Source organism: Meles meles, chromosome 13 (assembly GCF_922984935.1).
Source record: "Meles meles chromosome 13, mMelMel3.1 paternal haplotype, whole genome shotgun sequence".
NCBI lineage: Eukaryota > Metazoa > Chordata > Mammalia > Carnivora > Mustelidae > Meles > Meles meles.
Window position 1 is genome coordinate 62,072,737 of NC_060078.1, and position 15,780 is coordinate 62,088,516.

Below are 15,780 nucleotides of genomic sequence, written 5' to 3' on the forward strand. Positions count from 1 at the left end.
CTTCCCTGCTCATGCTCTCTCTGTCTCTCAATAATTAAGTAAAAATCTTTTAAAAAAATCCCAAGAATATAAGAAGAAAGGGAAAAATAGAAAGGAGAAAATATCTGTAGATATAATGCTTCTAAATTTCCAGACTTAAAAAAAAAAAAAATCTCAGATTGAATGGGTGTATAAAGGGCCAATCAGGAAAGATAAGAAAAATCTAATCCTAGATGCATTAGAGCAAAATGAAAGAACATTGAAGAGAAAGAGAAATATCCAGAGAGAAAGAGTAGCTCTCCTGTAAAGGAGTAAGATACAGATTGATACTAGATTTCTTAAAACATCCTATGAAGAGAGTAGAAGGAGAATGGGAGTAGGGATTAGAAAGGAAGAGGAAGGGGCACCTGGATGGCTCAGTGGTTTAAAGCCTCTGTCTTTGACTCAGGTCATGATCCCAGAGTCCTGGGATCAAGCCCCTCATTGGGCTCTCTGCTCAGCGGGGAGCTTGCTTACCTTTCTCTCTCTCTGCCTGCTTTCTGCCTACTTGTGATCTCTGTCTGTCCAATAAATAAATAAATAATCTTAAAAAAAAAAAAGAAAGGAAGAGGAAAAGAGAAACAAAAATTAAAAAGTTGGCCTTGCAGTTATTCAATATACTTATCTCTACCATGGTGTAACAGGAAAATCATTCTACCTGGAGTAAGTAACTGTCTGACGTACTAACCCAGACTTTTTGGAACTTAAACAAAGATAGGTGAAAGGTAGACCCTACAGAAGGAAAGGTGGTGGCTATACTTTTGTGAGTCCCAGTATCTGGGCCTCAGCTGTAGAGGTGGATCCAGCTTCTAGGATCTGATTCTCGAGACAAATATATGCATCAGAATGTTAATTTACTATTTGTAAGGGCATAAAACAACCTTCCAGGGAATAATAAGCATGCCTGAGCTTGTTAACCATGGCTTCTCTCAACTAGGTGCTCAGTTATTTACCAATTAATTATCAAGTTATTTAGTAAACACTGAATCAGAAAAATCAGTTCAATGATCCTAAGGAAAAGGACAAATGCTCCCCACCTCATAAGCGTGCACATGAGATTCAGGTTCTCCATTGATCAGTGCTGGGTAAATGTTAAACAAGTCCTCTTAAAACAAACAACAACAAAAAAAAGGTGCCTGGCTTGCTTAGCTGATGGAGCAAGAAACTCTTGATCTTGGGGTTGTGAGTTTGAGCCCCCAAATTGGGTGTAGAAATTATTTAAAAAAAAATAAAATAAAATCTTGGGGGCGCCTGGGTGGCCAGTCGGTTAAGTGGTTGCCTTTGGCTCAGGTCATGATCCTAGGGTTCTGGGATCGAGCCCCACATTGGGCTCCCTGCTCAGTGGACAGCCTGCTTCTCCCTCTCCCTCTGCCTGCCGCTCTGCCTAGTTGTGCTCTCTATCTCTCTGTCAAATAAAAAAATAAAAGCTTTAAAAAAATAAAATCTTAAAAAAAGATGTTAACCAATTCTTAGTCATCTTCCACTCTCCCCCACTTCCACCAAGTTCCATAATTTTACTTTAGGTATCCAGTTAGATTAGCTTCATATTCCAGTCTTGTGATCACCTTGAACATCATAACTGGACTTTATCAAACATTTACAGAACGGCTTTTATGGTGAAGGAAAAACAACCAACAGCTATTTAATGTGTATTAGGTATATCATACATGCATTATCTTGCTTAATCCTTACACAGCTCTGTGAGGTTCGTACTATTACTATCTCCATTTTAGAAATTGGGCAACTGGAGTTAAGTAACTTGATCCACGTCATTCAGCTACTAAACAGGGTTGAAAGAAAAAGGTGGGACTTAAAAAACCAACGACAGTAATAACTATGCTAGATCTTCCCAACTCCCCAGGCTCACTTCTCTTGTCTGCACCGTCCCCAGAATTTTGAGATCCAAATGAAATAATATATGCAGCAAGGTTTTATAACCTACGAAGCATATTCCAAAATGGCACATACTATTTAAAAATATACAATTAAAGCGTAGTTTATTTGTAATAAAGGATAACACAGCATGAATACAGAACGTACACATTTCATAATGACAAAGTGTAGGCACTTAAAAACTTTTTATTGAATTGTAACACGCCTGCTGTGAAGTTCACAAAACTCAAGCATGTAGCTTGATTCATTTTTACTAAGGTAAAAACCGCACGCACACACAAACACACAAAAGTCACAACCACCCACATCAAAATATAAAATATTACCAGTATCTCAGAAGCCTCCTTCTGGCTATCGGGTTTGCTTTTGAGTTTTTAGACCTGGATTCAAATTTGGCACTTTCACTTTCTTCTTGCGAGACTTTGGCAAGTTGTTCAACCTCTTTGGGTCTCAGTTCAACCACCTGTAAAGAGAGGATAATACTGCCTTATGAGATTGTTGAAGTAAGGAGGTCATAAAATGTAAAATGTCTCTCACAGTGCCTAAAAATAGCGGGTCTGCAATAAACTGCAATTATTACAGTCAAATGTTACGGGCGGTCGCCACCTCCCACTTCCTGCCTTTCTGTCACTCATTTTTTGAAAGTTGCTCCTGCTCCTATTCTTTTCCCCCTTCTTTCTCGCCCCTCCTACTGCCGTATATTGCCTTCCGAAGGTGTCGTAAAACGCTCCTCCCCGCCCTCCATGTGGCGAAAACGCAATCACGCTTGACGGCGCGAGGTGGCTCAGCCGCAAGATGGCGGCGCTGGCGGAGGAGCAGACGGAGGTGGCGGTCAAGTTGGAGCCAGAGGGACCGCCGACGCTGCTACCTCCGCAGGCGGGGGACGGCGCTGGCGAGGGTGGCGGCGGCACTACCAACAACGGCCCCAACGGCGGCGGCGGGAACGTTGCGGCGGCGGCGTCGTCGGCCGGCGGGGATGGTGGGACCCCCAAACCCTCGGTGGCTGTCTCCGCCGTTGCTCCGGCGGGGGCGGCCCCGGTGCCCGCCGCTGCTCCGGAGGCCGGCGCTCCCCACGACCGACAGACTCTGCTGGCCGTGCTGCAGTTCCTGCGGCAGAGCAACCTCCGCGAGGCCGAAGAGGCGCTGCGCCGTGAGGCCCGGCTGCTGGAGGAGGCAGTGGCGGGCACCGGAGCCCCAGAGGCGGACGGCGCCGGTACAGAGGCGGCTAGCGCGCTTCTCAGCCGGGTCACAGCCTCGGCCCCCGGCCCCGCGGCCCCCGACCCTCCGGGCACCGGCGCTTCGGGGGCCGCCGCGGTCTCGGGTTTAGCGACAGGTTCTGCGGCTCCGGGGAAAGGTGAGCTGCGGAGTCCCGGGGAGGCAGGGCACGAAGGGGGAGCAAGCCGGGAAGGCTGAGGCTGGCAGGCCTGCACCTCTGCGGGCTTGTTTTGAATTTCCTGGGCCCGCCTCTAGGGCCACATGCCCGCCCCTTTCTCTAGTGCGCCGGCTGCGCAGTCAAACCCTCTTCCAAGCTGTCAGTTCCAGTGAGAGGCTGAGGAGAGCTGTTGAGCAGAGGGATGTCTGGGGAGGGTGGGCGCTGAGAGGCGGGGACCTTCAGGGTTTTGGTCCCTTTCTTCTTTTTTCGGTTCTTGAGGCTTGGCAGGTCTGCATTAACACCCAACAATACTTATACAGTTCTGTACTAGCTTCTTTAAGTAATTACTAAAAATACTTTACATATCCTAATTCTCATAATTCCGCTGTGAGCTTAGACGTTACCTCTGTTTTAGAGGAGAGAAAACGGACTCGGAAAGGCCAAGGGACTTGCTTTGGACCAAACAGCCAGGGAGTGATGGAACATAGTGTAGCCACTATTTCGCAAAATATTAGGCTAACTAGTGTTAAGCCTTTTGGGAAATGCAGATTTCTGGGCGTCACTTCAGACTTAGTGAATCAGATCATGTAGAGGTGGAGTCTAGGAATCTCCATTTTTGAATATATGCTTCCAAGGGATTATTAATGTGTGGCAGAGGTTGAGAACCATTCATTTAGGAGTATGCTTTGGATAGACCTAGGTTCAGTCTCTTGTCTCTGTTGCTTTTACTTGTGTGATGCGGCTCTTCCTGAGGTTAAGGGTTTTTTTTTGGCCCCCTTTTAAAATGGGTTATTGTGAGGCTCAGATATAATACATATATATAAAATGTCTGGTACTGATACATATATACCTAGCACCTAACACTTAACACCTGAAACCACCCTCCCCAGCCTTTTCCTAGCAACTGTGTTGCAAAGTGTGTGCAGTAAAATTCATACACAGCATATGGTCTCAGAGGTGATCCTGAGCTGATGATAAACATTTATTGAATTAAGTTATCTAGTGCAGAGACTCTAGCCAAATTAATCTCTATTTATGAGACCCAATCTTTGCAGCTTTGCCAGAAGTGAAGTATGAATATGTAGCATTGTGTCCCACAAATAGAAATGTGCAAAAATGTGACTGAAGGGAATGTTTTCTGAATGCTGAACTTTATGAATGAACTATAAGATGGATTATGTTGGTTATTTTTCTGTAATCTCTCATCTCTTCAGAAGCTTGACCTATCATAACTCAGAAACCAGTAAGAAGGAAAAGAGGCCATCAGAATAACCAAAAGAACTTAAAGCATTTGTGCAGTGAAGAGCACAGCAGTATTATAATTACAACCTAAAATTTTCCAACAATCAACCTTTGATAAGATTGACAGGTGTATCATTGTTTGGTATTGATATATTCCAAATAAATGCTCGTGTTTTCTACCTTGGAATGGTGTTTATGGGAATTATTTTAAGCATGTAGATTGAGTTATCTTTTGGAAACAAATAAGGCTCATCCATCACACTCTTGAAATGCTTGCACTTTATAAGGAGTGATAGATGTACACATATCCTACAGGTTAGGATGTGTTACAGGAAAGTCACAAAATACTTAGTAGCTCAGAGATCTAAAAATATTACTTCAGGGCATATCTTGGTGGTGGTGGGTGCCATTTACACTGAGCCTTGAGAGAAGATTAATGTAATTGTTTGATTTGCACGTATCGTGTTTTATGAAATTTGTCTTTGAGGCAACTGCAGGAGAAATACTGAACCTTTTTGTTACTGCTCTGAACATTTTATTTTAAGATATGGACAAGCTGAAGGAGTTTTGGATAGGGACTGAAACAGTCCCTTGACAGATTGTGTGATCGCTTTGGGGAAGAGACTTTAAGAGGACAGGAACAAACATCTAAGAAACAGTTTACCTCTGGACCGTAGCAAAACAGCCTTAGTCACTTGGTATATATTTTTGAAATACATTTTTTGAAAGTTGTTCTTCATTTTTTAAACAGTTGGAAGTGTAGCTGTAGAAGACCAGCCGGATGTCAGTGCTGTACTGTCAGCCTACAACCAACAAGGAGACCCCACAATGTATGAAGAATACTATAGCGGACTGAAACACTTCATTGAATGTTCCTTGGACTGCCATCGGGCAGAATTATCTCAACTCTTTTATCCTCTGTTTGTACACATGTACTTGGAACTAGTCTACAATCAACATGAGAATGAAGCAAAATCATTTTTTGAGAAGTATGTGAATTTTATATATATTATATATATATAGCTCATATATATAATGTATATACACATCTGTAACCAAACAAATTGTAACTGAGAAAGTATTTCATGAAGGAGAGGTACTTGGTGCTAGGAGAACCTAAAAAGAGGGAGTGTGATCTAATTGGAGAAGTCAGGGAAGGCTCCCAGAGGAAGTGATGCTTGAGGTAAGATCTGAAGATTGGGTAGGAGCTAACCAGATGAAGAGAAGGGGGAAAAGCATGTGTGACACCTCTGGTGGGAGGATCATGGTAGGTACAGAGACAAAAGAGGGCCAGTGTGGCTGGAGCAGAATATGGGTTCGAAGCTGGGCTGGAAAAAGCAGGTTCTCAGGCCATGTCGAGGGCCTTTGCTTTTCCTGAGAACAGTCATGGGTTGTATTGGGTAACATTATATCTGGTTGAGATTCACTGAAAACTCCAACAATAATGGCATAAATAAAACAAAAGTTTATTTTTTGTTTTTATCCTAAGAGCAATAGGAAGCTGTGTTAGGATTAGATTAGACTGAGAGTGACTGAAAACCCAAACAATAGAGGCTTAAATACGATCAAAGTTTATTTCTCTCTCATAAAGATTAGGCAGTCTAGGCCTGGTATAGAGTCTTTGATTACCAGGAACCTAGGCTTTCACCGTCTAGATGCTCTTCCATCCTTGTCATGTGGCTTCCTCCTGTGGCACAAGATGGCTCTTTGGCTCTGAGCAATCACATCAGTGCTATAGTCAGCTGGGAGGGCACATCATTCCTCAAAGTTGCACACACCTCTTCCTTTTTTTTATGTCGTTGGGCAACAGCTACAATTACCTACAAGGGAAGTAAGATGTGTGGCCTTTGCCTAGGTGTTTATGTGCTCAGCTCATATTCAGGTATTCTGTCGTGGAGGAAGAAAGGAAAAAAATGGATGTTTGGGGACAGTGAGGTGTCTCTGCTACAGAAGTCATTGAAGGACCATGTCATTATTAGATTTGCATTTTTAAAAATTTTATTTATTTATTTTTTAAGTAATCTCTTCACCCAGTGTGGGGCTGGAACTCACAACCCTGAGGTCAAGAGTTGTACGCTCTACTACCTGAGCCAGCCAGGACCCTGATTTGCATTTTGAAAGGACCTTTATGCGGTTGGGAAAATAGATGGTGGTGAGGGGGAACAGAGTGACTTTAGAGTGAAGTTTGGAAGGTTATTGTAGTGGTTCTCAACCCAGAGTAGTAGTATTCCTGCTTCCCCTGGGCTACTTGAAAATGTGTGGAGGTGTTTTGGTTGTCATGACTAGAATGGGGGAAGAGCGGGTGGCTTAGGGATGCCAAATGTTCTAATATGTGCAGGTAGTCCACGTAGCAAAGAATTGTTCTGGCCCAAAATGGTCTGTTGAGAAACACCAGACAAGGATACAGTAGTGTTTGTGAAAATAAGTAACATATTGGTGGGGCAGTTGGTGATGGATTGGATATGGAGGTGATAGGGGTGATAACCCCTAGGTTTCTGGCTCCCCCATCTGGATGGGGGAGTGCCCTTCACTAAGAGAGAAAACCCTGGAAGAGGACCTGGTTTGTCAGGTTGTGGAGTAATCTTGACTTCAGATTTGAATATGCCTTTGACTCATTTAAGAGATACCAAGTCGGTAGGTGAATGATATAAAAAGTTCTGGAGCTCTGAAGAGATGTAGGGACTAGAGCCATAAAGTGGAGTTGTGTGTAATATTGATGGATATGGATGAGATTGTCTGGGGAGGGGATGGGAGTTATGAAATAAGTCAACGAGAGGGCTAGACCTGGGCTTTGAGTAACTCCAACATTTGGAGTAGGAGAGATGGAAAAAGAGTAGAAGAGATGGCCAAGTAGAAGAGGTATAAGGAGAGGTCAGAGAAGTAGGAAGAAGACGGGGAGGGTATTGAGTTAATAGAAGCCAAAGAAAGGAGTGGTTAAAAAGGAGGCAGTACTTAACAGTTTGAATGAGAGCATTTTAGTGCAAGCAATAGACCCAAAAGCCGGCATTTGTCAGATAACACAAGTAGTGGTAATACAGGAATAATAGAACTCCGGACACTTAGCTTCTTTGCCATTATGTCCATTCATTATTGTATGGTGCCTAACAGAAGGCTTATAAGCAAATGTTCTGTAGCTCAACATTTTTCAAAAAATTAACAAAGGCTGTTGATGACAGAACTTATACTCTAACCTAATTTTTCTTACAGTATTGTCATCAAAAAACCTCTTTCTCTCCCAGTCCCATGAGATAGCCATCTTCTTACATAGGAACTGGAATATCCTGGGGAACTCTGTCTCGTTATGGACAATCTCAGCCTTTGCCCAGACACCATGCTCAGATGAGGTTATGGGCCGTAATTGATGTGAACACCAAGAGGCTGAGATTTCTAATTTCACTGAAATCTTGGACAGAAACCCTTAGTTCATGTCTTGATGAGTCTCAAGAGGGTAACATGGGTCACAATTTAGGCATCTATTGGCTGTGTATCAGAGCTAGAGCCTAATATCTTATGTTTAGTCATTGTTCTTTAAATGTTTTTGCATTGTTTGCTGCTCTTAGTGAGTGCCAAATATATGATCTTTAATTTTACTTTATCAGGAATATTAAGATTTATAGAAACAAAAGTACACTTAAATTTACTAATTGTCTACCAAGGCTGAAAGCTTTACTTAATTACCTTTGGTAATGGTGAGTAAATAGAAGTGTTCATTCTTTGGTATCAACATTTGTTTGTCGTTTAGTCATATTATTATACTGATGTTTAATAAATATGTCTGGTATGAAGAATACAAGAACTCATTGAAAATGTAGGGTTTTATGAGAATGCCGTGTATTGAATATTACAATATTATATATTATAATGTAATTATAATATAATAATTGATTATATATTATAAGGGGCTGGCTGATAGGTTCATTGAGTTAATTATACTTTGAGTTAATTATAGTTTCTACTTTTGTATGTGTTTGAAACTTTCCATAATAAAGTTTTTAAAAGTGGTTTTGAGAGAATATAAAAATTTAGTAAAGCAGAAATTCTAATTCAAATGTCTACCAGTGGTGGATATCTTTCATTCACTTATGGTATTTATTTCAAATTCTCTTAAAATGTTAATGGTACATTTCATTAGAGAATTAAATTTTTAAATTTCAGGATGAATTCAGAAACTGAATTGTGATCATTTTGAAATGAGTTACTTCTGATCCTGTAGCTTAGTCCAGGATTATTCAGACTGCTACATTGAAAATATTCTGGGATGTTTATAAATATATGGGGGAGAGCAGATCCCTTAATGATTACATTGAAAAATGACTTTTTAAAATCACTGAAACAGGTTCCATGGAGATCAGGAATGTTATTACCAGGATGACCTACGAGTATTATCTAGTCTTACCAAAAAGGAACACATGAAAGGGAATGAGACCATGTTGGATTTTCGAACAAGTAAATTTGTTCTGCGTATTTCCCGTGACTCGTACCAACTCTTGAAGAGGCATCTTCAGGAGAAACAGAACAATCAGATATGGAACATAGTTCAGGAGCACCTCTACATTGACATCTTTGATGGGATGCCGCGTAGTAAGCAACAGATAGATGCGATGGTGGGAAGTTTGGCAGGAGAGGCTAAACGAGAGGCAAACAAATCAAAGGTATGGGAATAAACCTAAGAACTATATAATGCAGATTATGAAAAACTGTAGCATTTCCATCTACATAATATACACATTTTTCTTATAGCTAGTTTGGGAATAACTGAACCCTGTATGCTAAGTTTCATGTTCTAAGGATGATGTGTAAATTAGTGAGAATTTGGGGATGGTTGCATTTAACAGAACCCTGACTACAGTGACTGAAACAAGGAATTTTGCATTCATATAATGAATTGCAAAAGAGAGCCCTCTTGCTCTGGCATAAGGGCTCCTTCTAGTTTCTCCTCCATCATCTTTAGAATGTGGCTTTCTTCTTTGTGCTCACAGATGGCTGTTGTAGCTCCAGCATTGCACCTGCATTCCAGGAAGGCAGAAGGGGGAGGACGGAGGCATATCCCTGCTAAATCTTATCAGGAAAATAGTATTTTTTTCCTAAAACCCTACGCAGTATATTTGTGTGTACATCTGTTGGCCAGAATGACTTTATATGGCTATTCCTACCTGCAGGGGAGTCTGGAAACAGAAATAATTTAACTGAGCATATTGCTGCTCCAACAAAATCAGGGTTCTGTTAGTAAGGAGGACGGGGAGATTGGCTATTGGGTAGATAAGTACAGAATCTGTTTCAGGGTATAAATTACTGTATTGTAATCCTGATTCATCCTATCAAGATATGAAAATGATATAGTAATGAGTGAAATATTAATTTTGAAAATGTTGGCTCTTTTGACTTGTAGGTATTTTTTGGTTTATTAAAAGAGCCAGAAATTGAGGTGCCTTTAGATGATGAAGATGAGGAAGGAGAAAATGAAGAAGGAAAACCTAAAAAGAAGAAGCCTAAAAAAGATAGCATTGGATCCAAAAGCAAAAAACAAGATCCCAATGCTCCACCTCAAAACAGGTGAGGAAAAAACTTCAGGAACATGTGTGGAGGTTTAAAATGAACTGTTATTACAGAGAATTCAGTTTCTTAATAGAGTGATTTTCAGTCTGTTTTTCTTTCACAGAATCCCTCTTCCAGAGTTGAAAGACTCAGATAAGTTGGATAAGATAATGAATATGAAAGAAACCACCAAACGAGTCCGCCTTGGGCCAGACTGTTTACCCTCCATTTGTTTCTATACATTCCTCAATGCTTACCAGGTTAGTAAGATAATTGTGCAATTTCTGGCTGGAGAGTCGTGTAATATGGTGACTTACCACTAAAAGAAACTTAGCTGCGTTAACTAAGACGGAGTTTTCTTTTTTAGACTCTTGATGTAAATATAGCTTGAAGACAGAAGTTAGGAAAGGATAATTGGACACTGCTTGGAATAGTTAGAAGACAATGTTGAAAAGACCTTTAGCAACTTGCAGGTGCCAGAATGTTGCTTATGTGTGTCCCTTGTTTTACTAATCAGAATTCTATTAGCTTTTGACGAGGAGGAAACTGTAGTTTAGCTCTATTGAACTTGGCTTATATAAACTTAATACTTTTTATTAAGGATTCTATATGTTTTTATAGATTGTAATAAACTGCTGAGGATATATTTACTAAAGTATAAAAATGATTATCATTTTCTTCATATCATGTGCTTTAAATTTGGAGGACAAAAGGGGTGAATGGTGACATGTTCTCAAAGTAAATACCTTCAAACAGTGTTTCATGGGAGAATGAAATCTTTTCTATGAGAGAAAGTTATCATTATGTTGTTTCTAAGATGTGATTTTTTTCCCCAAGACCATATTGTGTAGTATAAAGTTTTTATTTTTTTATTGGCAGGGCCTCACTGCAGTGGATGTCACTGATGATTCTAGTTTGATTGCTGGAGGTTTTGCAGATTCAACTGTTAGAGTGTGGTCTGTGACACCTAAAAAGCTTCGTAGTGTTAAACAAGCAGCAGGTAACTGAGATGACTTGTGAGGATGTGAACTTGCCCTTAGTTTACACCAATCTGGATTCCATGGAGTATGCATAAGAGATTGTGATCTCAACAGAATTTCATTTGATTTTACTTTAGCTCAAAATGCTAACATTCCCAAGCAAAAAGTGCATTGGAGTGGCAATCAGGAGACTGGGGTGTTAAACTGGTTTAACTTTTTGGAGCCTCAGTTTTCTCATCTGTAGAATGAGGGGGTTGGGCTAGAAAACTCCATGAGTTTAAAATCTAATTTTATGACTGTTTGCCTGTGAATTTTAAAAATGCCTTTGAATAATGGGAGAGTACTTTCTGTTTTAGCTCTAAAAATGGCTTAAAAAGAATTAGTTTTAGTATTTTTAAAGAGTTTTTTGCTAAATGTATTATTTAAACAAGGTAATACATTTTCAAAAAAATTTTAATACTTCCATAGTTTCCGTTTGTGTATGATATATTAGGTTACTTTGAATTTTAATCATAGTTCTGACACTGAGCAGCTATGGGCACTCCGGCAAATTGTTAACTGTTCTGAACCCGAGTTTCCTCTTCTGTATACTGGGTTGGTTAGAGGCATCAACGCTGTGGGTGGTATGTAGGGGGACTGTTCAGATTTTAGTTCTTGTGAACCATGATGTGATTGCCTTGAAATATTCTAATGAATGTACTTTAAAAAAAAATGAATATATTTTAAAATATCAATATTTTTGGACCGTTTTAGATCTTAGCCTCATAGACAAAGAATCAGATGATGTCTTAGAAAGAATAATGGATGAGAAAACAGCAAGTGAGTTGAAGATTTTGTATGGTCATAGCGGGCCTGTCTATGGAGCCAGCTTCAGTCCGGATAGGTAACATGCAAACAATGAAAAATTAAATACTGCTGTATTATATTGAGATAATATATAAGTTAACTACTGGAAACATGTTGGGAAAAATTCTCTTAGAGAAATCTCATGGCTGCCTCTTCTGCATTATCTTTTAAAATCTTGCCATTTGCTAATTCATCTTGGGGTACTGGTGTACAAGATAGCAATTTAATATATACCCAGATTTATAGAATCAAAGATGCACAGCCTCAGGGTTTATTGTTTTTAAAAATTAGCTTCAGTTTTTGTATAACCCTAATAGGGGCTGCATTGCTTCTTTGGGTTCCTGCCTTGGGTTTGTGGCTACTGCTGTATTCCATCATCTCCAAATTGAGAACAGATTCCTGATAGTAAAGGCATGTTAGCCATCAATTAAAGATTTTGTGTAATCAAAAGAACTAAGAGGATACTGAAAAGAGAATTTGAAACCCACAAATAGGTATTTGCTTATTTTTCATGATCTCTAATATTCTGTGAAAATGGGAGGGAATTTTATATTCATAATAACCATTTGTATCTTAATTGGATAATAGCTTTCAATCCATCAACATTTTCATCTTTATGAAATCTTGATAGGGTTTAGCCAGATGATACATTTTTTACTTGAGGGAAACCTCTAATTTCAGTAAAAACCATAATAGTTTCAGTGATCCAGCTTTGTGTTTATCTCTGAAAAAGCTAAATTATTACTTAAATGTCTATAGTTTTTTTTTTAATCAAAAAACATTTCCTATTAAAAGGTTATGCAAGTCAAGAGAGGAAAAGAGCATCTCCATTTTAAAGTAAAAATTGAGTTTTAAGTGACATCTTATATCACATTTCTTAGCTTCTCAATTAACCTTTTTGACTTTCTGTTGGTACCCTTTGGTATAATTTTTTATAAGAAGTGTGGTTTTTCTGTTGTATTTTAAAAATAATCTAACCTCGGGGCACCTGGGTGGCTCATTCAGGTTGCGTGTCTGCCTTTAGCTCAGATCATAATCCCAGGGTCCTGGGATCTGGCTCCTTGCTCAGCGGGAAGCCTGCTTCTCCCTCTCCCTGCCTCTCTCCCTGCTTGTGTGATCCCTCTCTGTGTGTTTCATAAATAGATGAAATCTTAAAAAAAGATCTAACCTCACTTAGTATGTGCTCAGTAGATGTAGAGTATTAGAGCTAACATTAGTTTGGTTATTACTTTCAACTTTTGTTATCTACTGTGAATTCCCTGTATAAAGTAAAAGATGTAGCATGTCAGTTAGCTGTACTTATCATACTCAAATGTACAGAGAAAATGGACAGGTAACTATTTGATTCTGGGAATCAAATGTATCACATTCTCTTCTCTCAGGAACTATTTGCTTTCCTCTTCAGAGGATGGAACTGTTAGATTGTGGAGTCTTCAAACATTTACTTGCTTGGTGGGATATAAAGGACACAACTACCCAGTATGGGACACACAGTTTTCTCCATATGGATATTATTTTGTGTCAGGGGGCCACGATCGAGTAGCTCGGTAAGAACATTGTGATCTTATGAATGGCAGAATGGTTTCTTTTTAAGGGAATTACAAGCTCCAGCCAAACTCATTTTCACTTCACTTATTTGGGATCAACTTTTTGAGATTGTCAGCATTTATAGCTCCTTATTTGAAAATGAATTTGGGGAGTATTACTATGTCTGCATTTATGTCCATATCAAGAGTCCTCCTTTTTTCCCCCTCAAGCTCCCACCAGCTAGATTTTCACTACCACTATGAGCACTGCTGGTGTTTTCCTGTGATCTCCTTGAAAGTTCAGGATGAGGTAACTCAGGTTAGAAAGTTATTTTATGGTGGCCAAAACTAGCAAAAAACACTTTTCTATGGGTTAGACTAGGAATTGGGGTAGGAAAGGTGGGTACATACAGAGAACTAGAGTTTAAAAAAATTTTGTACTAGATCAACTTAGTTTTCCTTAAGAATGTTATTTCATCTCATTCCATTTTTTTTTTTCCCTCATGGAGCCAGTGAGGGGGACCTATTTGGAGCTAATTTCTCACATGGGTGTTTCTGTATTTATTTTAGAGTTTTGGCAGTTAATTATTACTTTTTCTTTCAATGCATTTTTTTTAAAAGGCTCTGGGCTACAGACCACTATCAGCCTTTAAGGATATTTGCTGGCCATCTTGCTGATGTGAATTGTACCAGATTCCATCCAAATTCTAATTATGTTGCTACGGGCTCTGCAGACAGAACTGTGCGGCTCTGGGATGTCCTGAATGGAAACTGTGTAAGAATATTCACTGGACACAAGGTATTTTATACCTTCATTATTATGGCATACAAGGTTTTTGAGATAAAATTATTTCAAAAATTAACTAGTAACACATTTTAAAGAAACTATTCAATTCCACTAAGCTTTAAAACTCTAACTTTCTCTTACTTTGAGATATTTTTAACCCACTATTGATTCTCTCCCTGGACTTCTTTTCTAGGGACCAATTCATTCCTTGACATTTTCTCCCAATGGGAGATTCCTGGCTACAGGAGCCACAGATGGCAGAGTACTCCTTTGGGATATTGGACATGGTTTGATGGTTGGAGAATTAAAAGGCCACACTGATACAGTCTGTTCCCTTAGGTTTAGTAGAGATGGTGAAATTTTGGCATCAGGTAAATGACTAGACATGGCTTTGTGTTAAAGGGTAAATGGTATGTTGAAATGAAACACTTAGGTTGACCGTGTTAGGTTTTTGCTTCTCTTAGCCATGATTCCAGAGTATCCCCTGGTATGTGTGTTGACGTCTCAGATTAAACTGATTGAAATGGTCCTTTAGAAGGAAGAGCTTATTAATCAAGTTTAGATTTTTTTCACCATAAATATACAGTAAATATATGAACTATATGTCAGACTCTAAATATGGTAGATGCTACTAAATGGTTTTCTTTGACTTCCTGTTAGGTTCAATGGATAATACAGTCCGGTTGTGGGATGCTGTCAAAGCATTTGAAGATTTAGAGACCGATGACTTTACTACAGCCACTGGGCATATAAATTTACCTGAGAATTCACAGGAGTTATTGTTGGGAACATATATGACCAAATCAACACCAGTTGTACACCTCCATTTTACTCGAAGAAACTTGGTTCTAGCTGCAGGAGCTTATAGTCCGCAATAAATCATCGGTATTAAAGACCTTTCGGAAGCTACTGTTTGAAAAAGGGAGACGAAAAGCAAATACCTCAGTGATTAATATTTAAGCTACAAAGAATGTTTTGTCTATATGGATCTGGAAGGATGCTGCTTGGAAAATCTGAACAGGACAGTTCCACGTTTCTATAGCAACCACATTTAACTAATTTCCGTTAGTTGAATAAGAGGTATTATGTTCGTGGAGGGGACATTTATGGTGCTTTGGATTGTGTGGAAACTATGCATTTTCTGTTCAAATGCTATTTTAATTTATTATGTTTAGAAAAAAAATCAATTGACTTCAGTAATTCATCCCGCTTCAAGATTCAAACTGAGTAATGTAATACCATCTTGAATTTTAGCTGAAGAATTCTATGAGCATGTATGTTTCTGCTGTAAAAATGTAGTTACTGTATGGCACTCAAGTACTATGTTAAATGATCCACTAACATTTTTGCTTGGCCCATGATTAGTGGAATGTATGTTATTGGGTAGGGTGAACTACAATTTCTAAGAACTAGATGAAGTACAACCATCCACTGACATCTGAATTTATACCTGTTGGATTCTGAGTGCACCCAAACACTATAAACCAGGTGAAGAAATTTAGCTTCCATGTTCTACTTCAGCTAAAACAGCTACATAAAACCTAGTACACTTGAAGTCAGACAGACATTTCAGTTGCTTAC

The 15,780-nt window shown here is 39.3% G+C and overlaps 1 protein-coding gene across 1 annotated transcript; it reads left to right on the plus strand.

The window, feature by feature from the left end:
- Positions 1-1,649: 1,649 nt before the first annotated feature.
- TAF5 (TATA-box binding protein associated factor 5) lies at positions 1,650-15,764 on the plus strand. Its single transcript, XM_046027507.1, has 11 exons — positions 1,650-3,265; positions 5,277-5,514; positions 8,862-9,177; positions 9,915-10,078; positions 10,185-10,320; positions 10,940-11,060; positions 11,794-11,923; positions 13,269-13,433; positions 14,034-14,211; positions 14,393-14,570; positions 14,860-15,764. The coding sequence occupies exons 1-11, from the start codon at positions 2,707-2,709 to the stop codon at positions 15,075-15,077; spliced, it is 2,403 nt and encodes an 800-aa protein (XP_045883463.1). The 5' UTR covers positions 1,650-2,706; the 3' UTR covers positions 15,078-15,764.
- The last annotated feature ends 16 nt before the right edge of the window (positions 15,765-15,780 follow it).

Excerpts from the sequence above, each read along its gene's own strand:
- TAF5 (XM_046027507.1), top strand. The coding sequence starts at position 2,707 with ATGGCGGCGCTGGCGGAGGAGCAGACGGAGGTGGCGGTCAAGTTGGAG. Across the intron at positions 3,266-5,276 it reads TTCTGCGGCTCCGGGGAAAG|TTGGAAGTGTAGCTGTAGAA; the intron begins GTGAGCTGCGGA and ends TTTTTTAAACAG. Across the intron at positions 9,178-9,914 it reads GAGAGGCAAACAAATCAAAG|GTATTTTTTGGTTTATTAAA; the intron begins GTATGGGAATAA and ends TTTGACTTGTAG.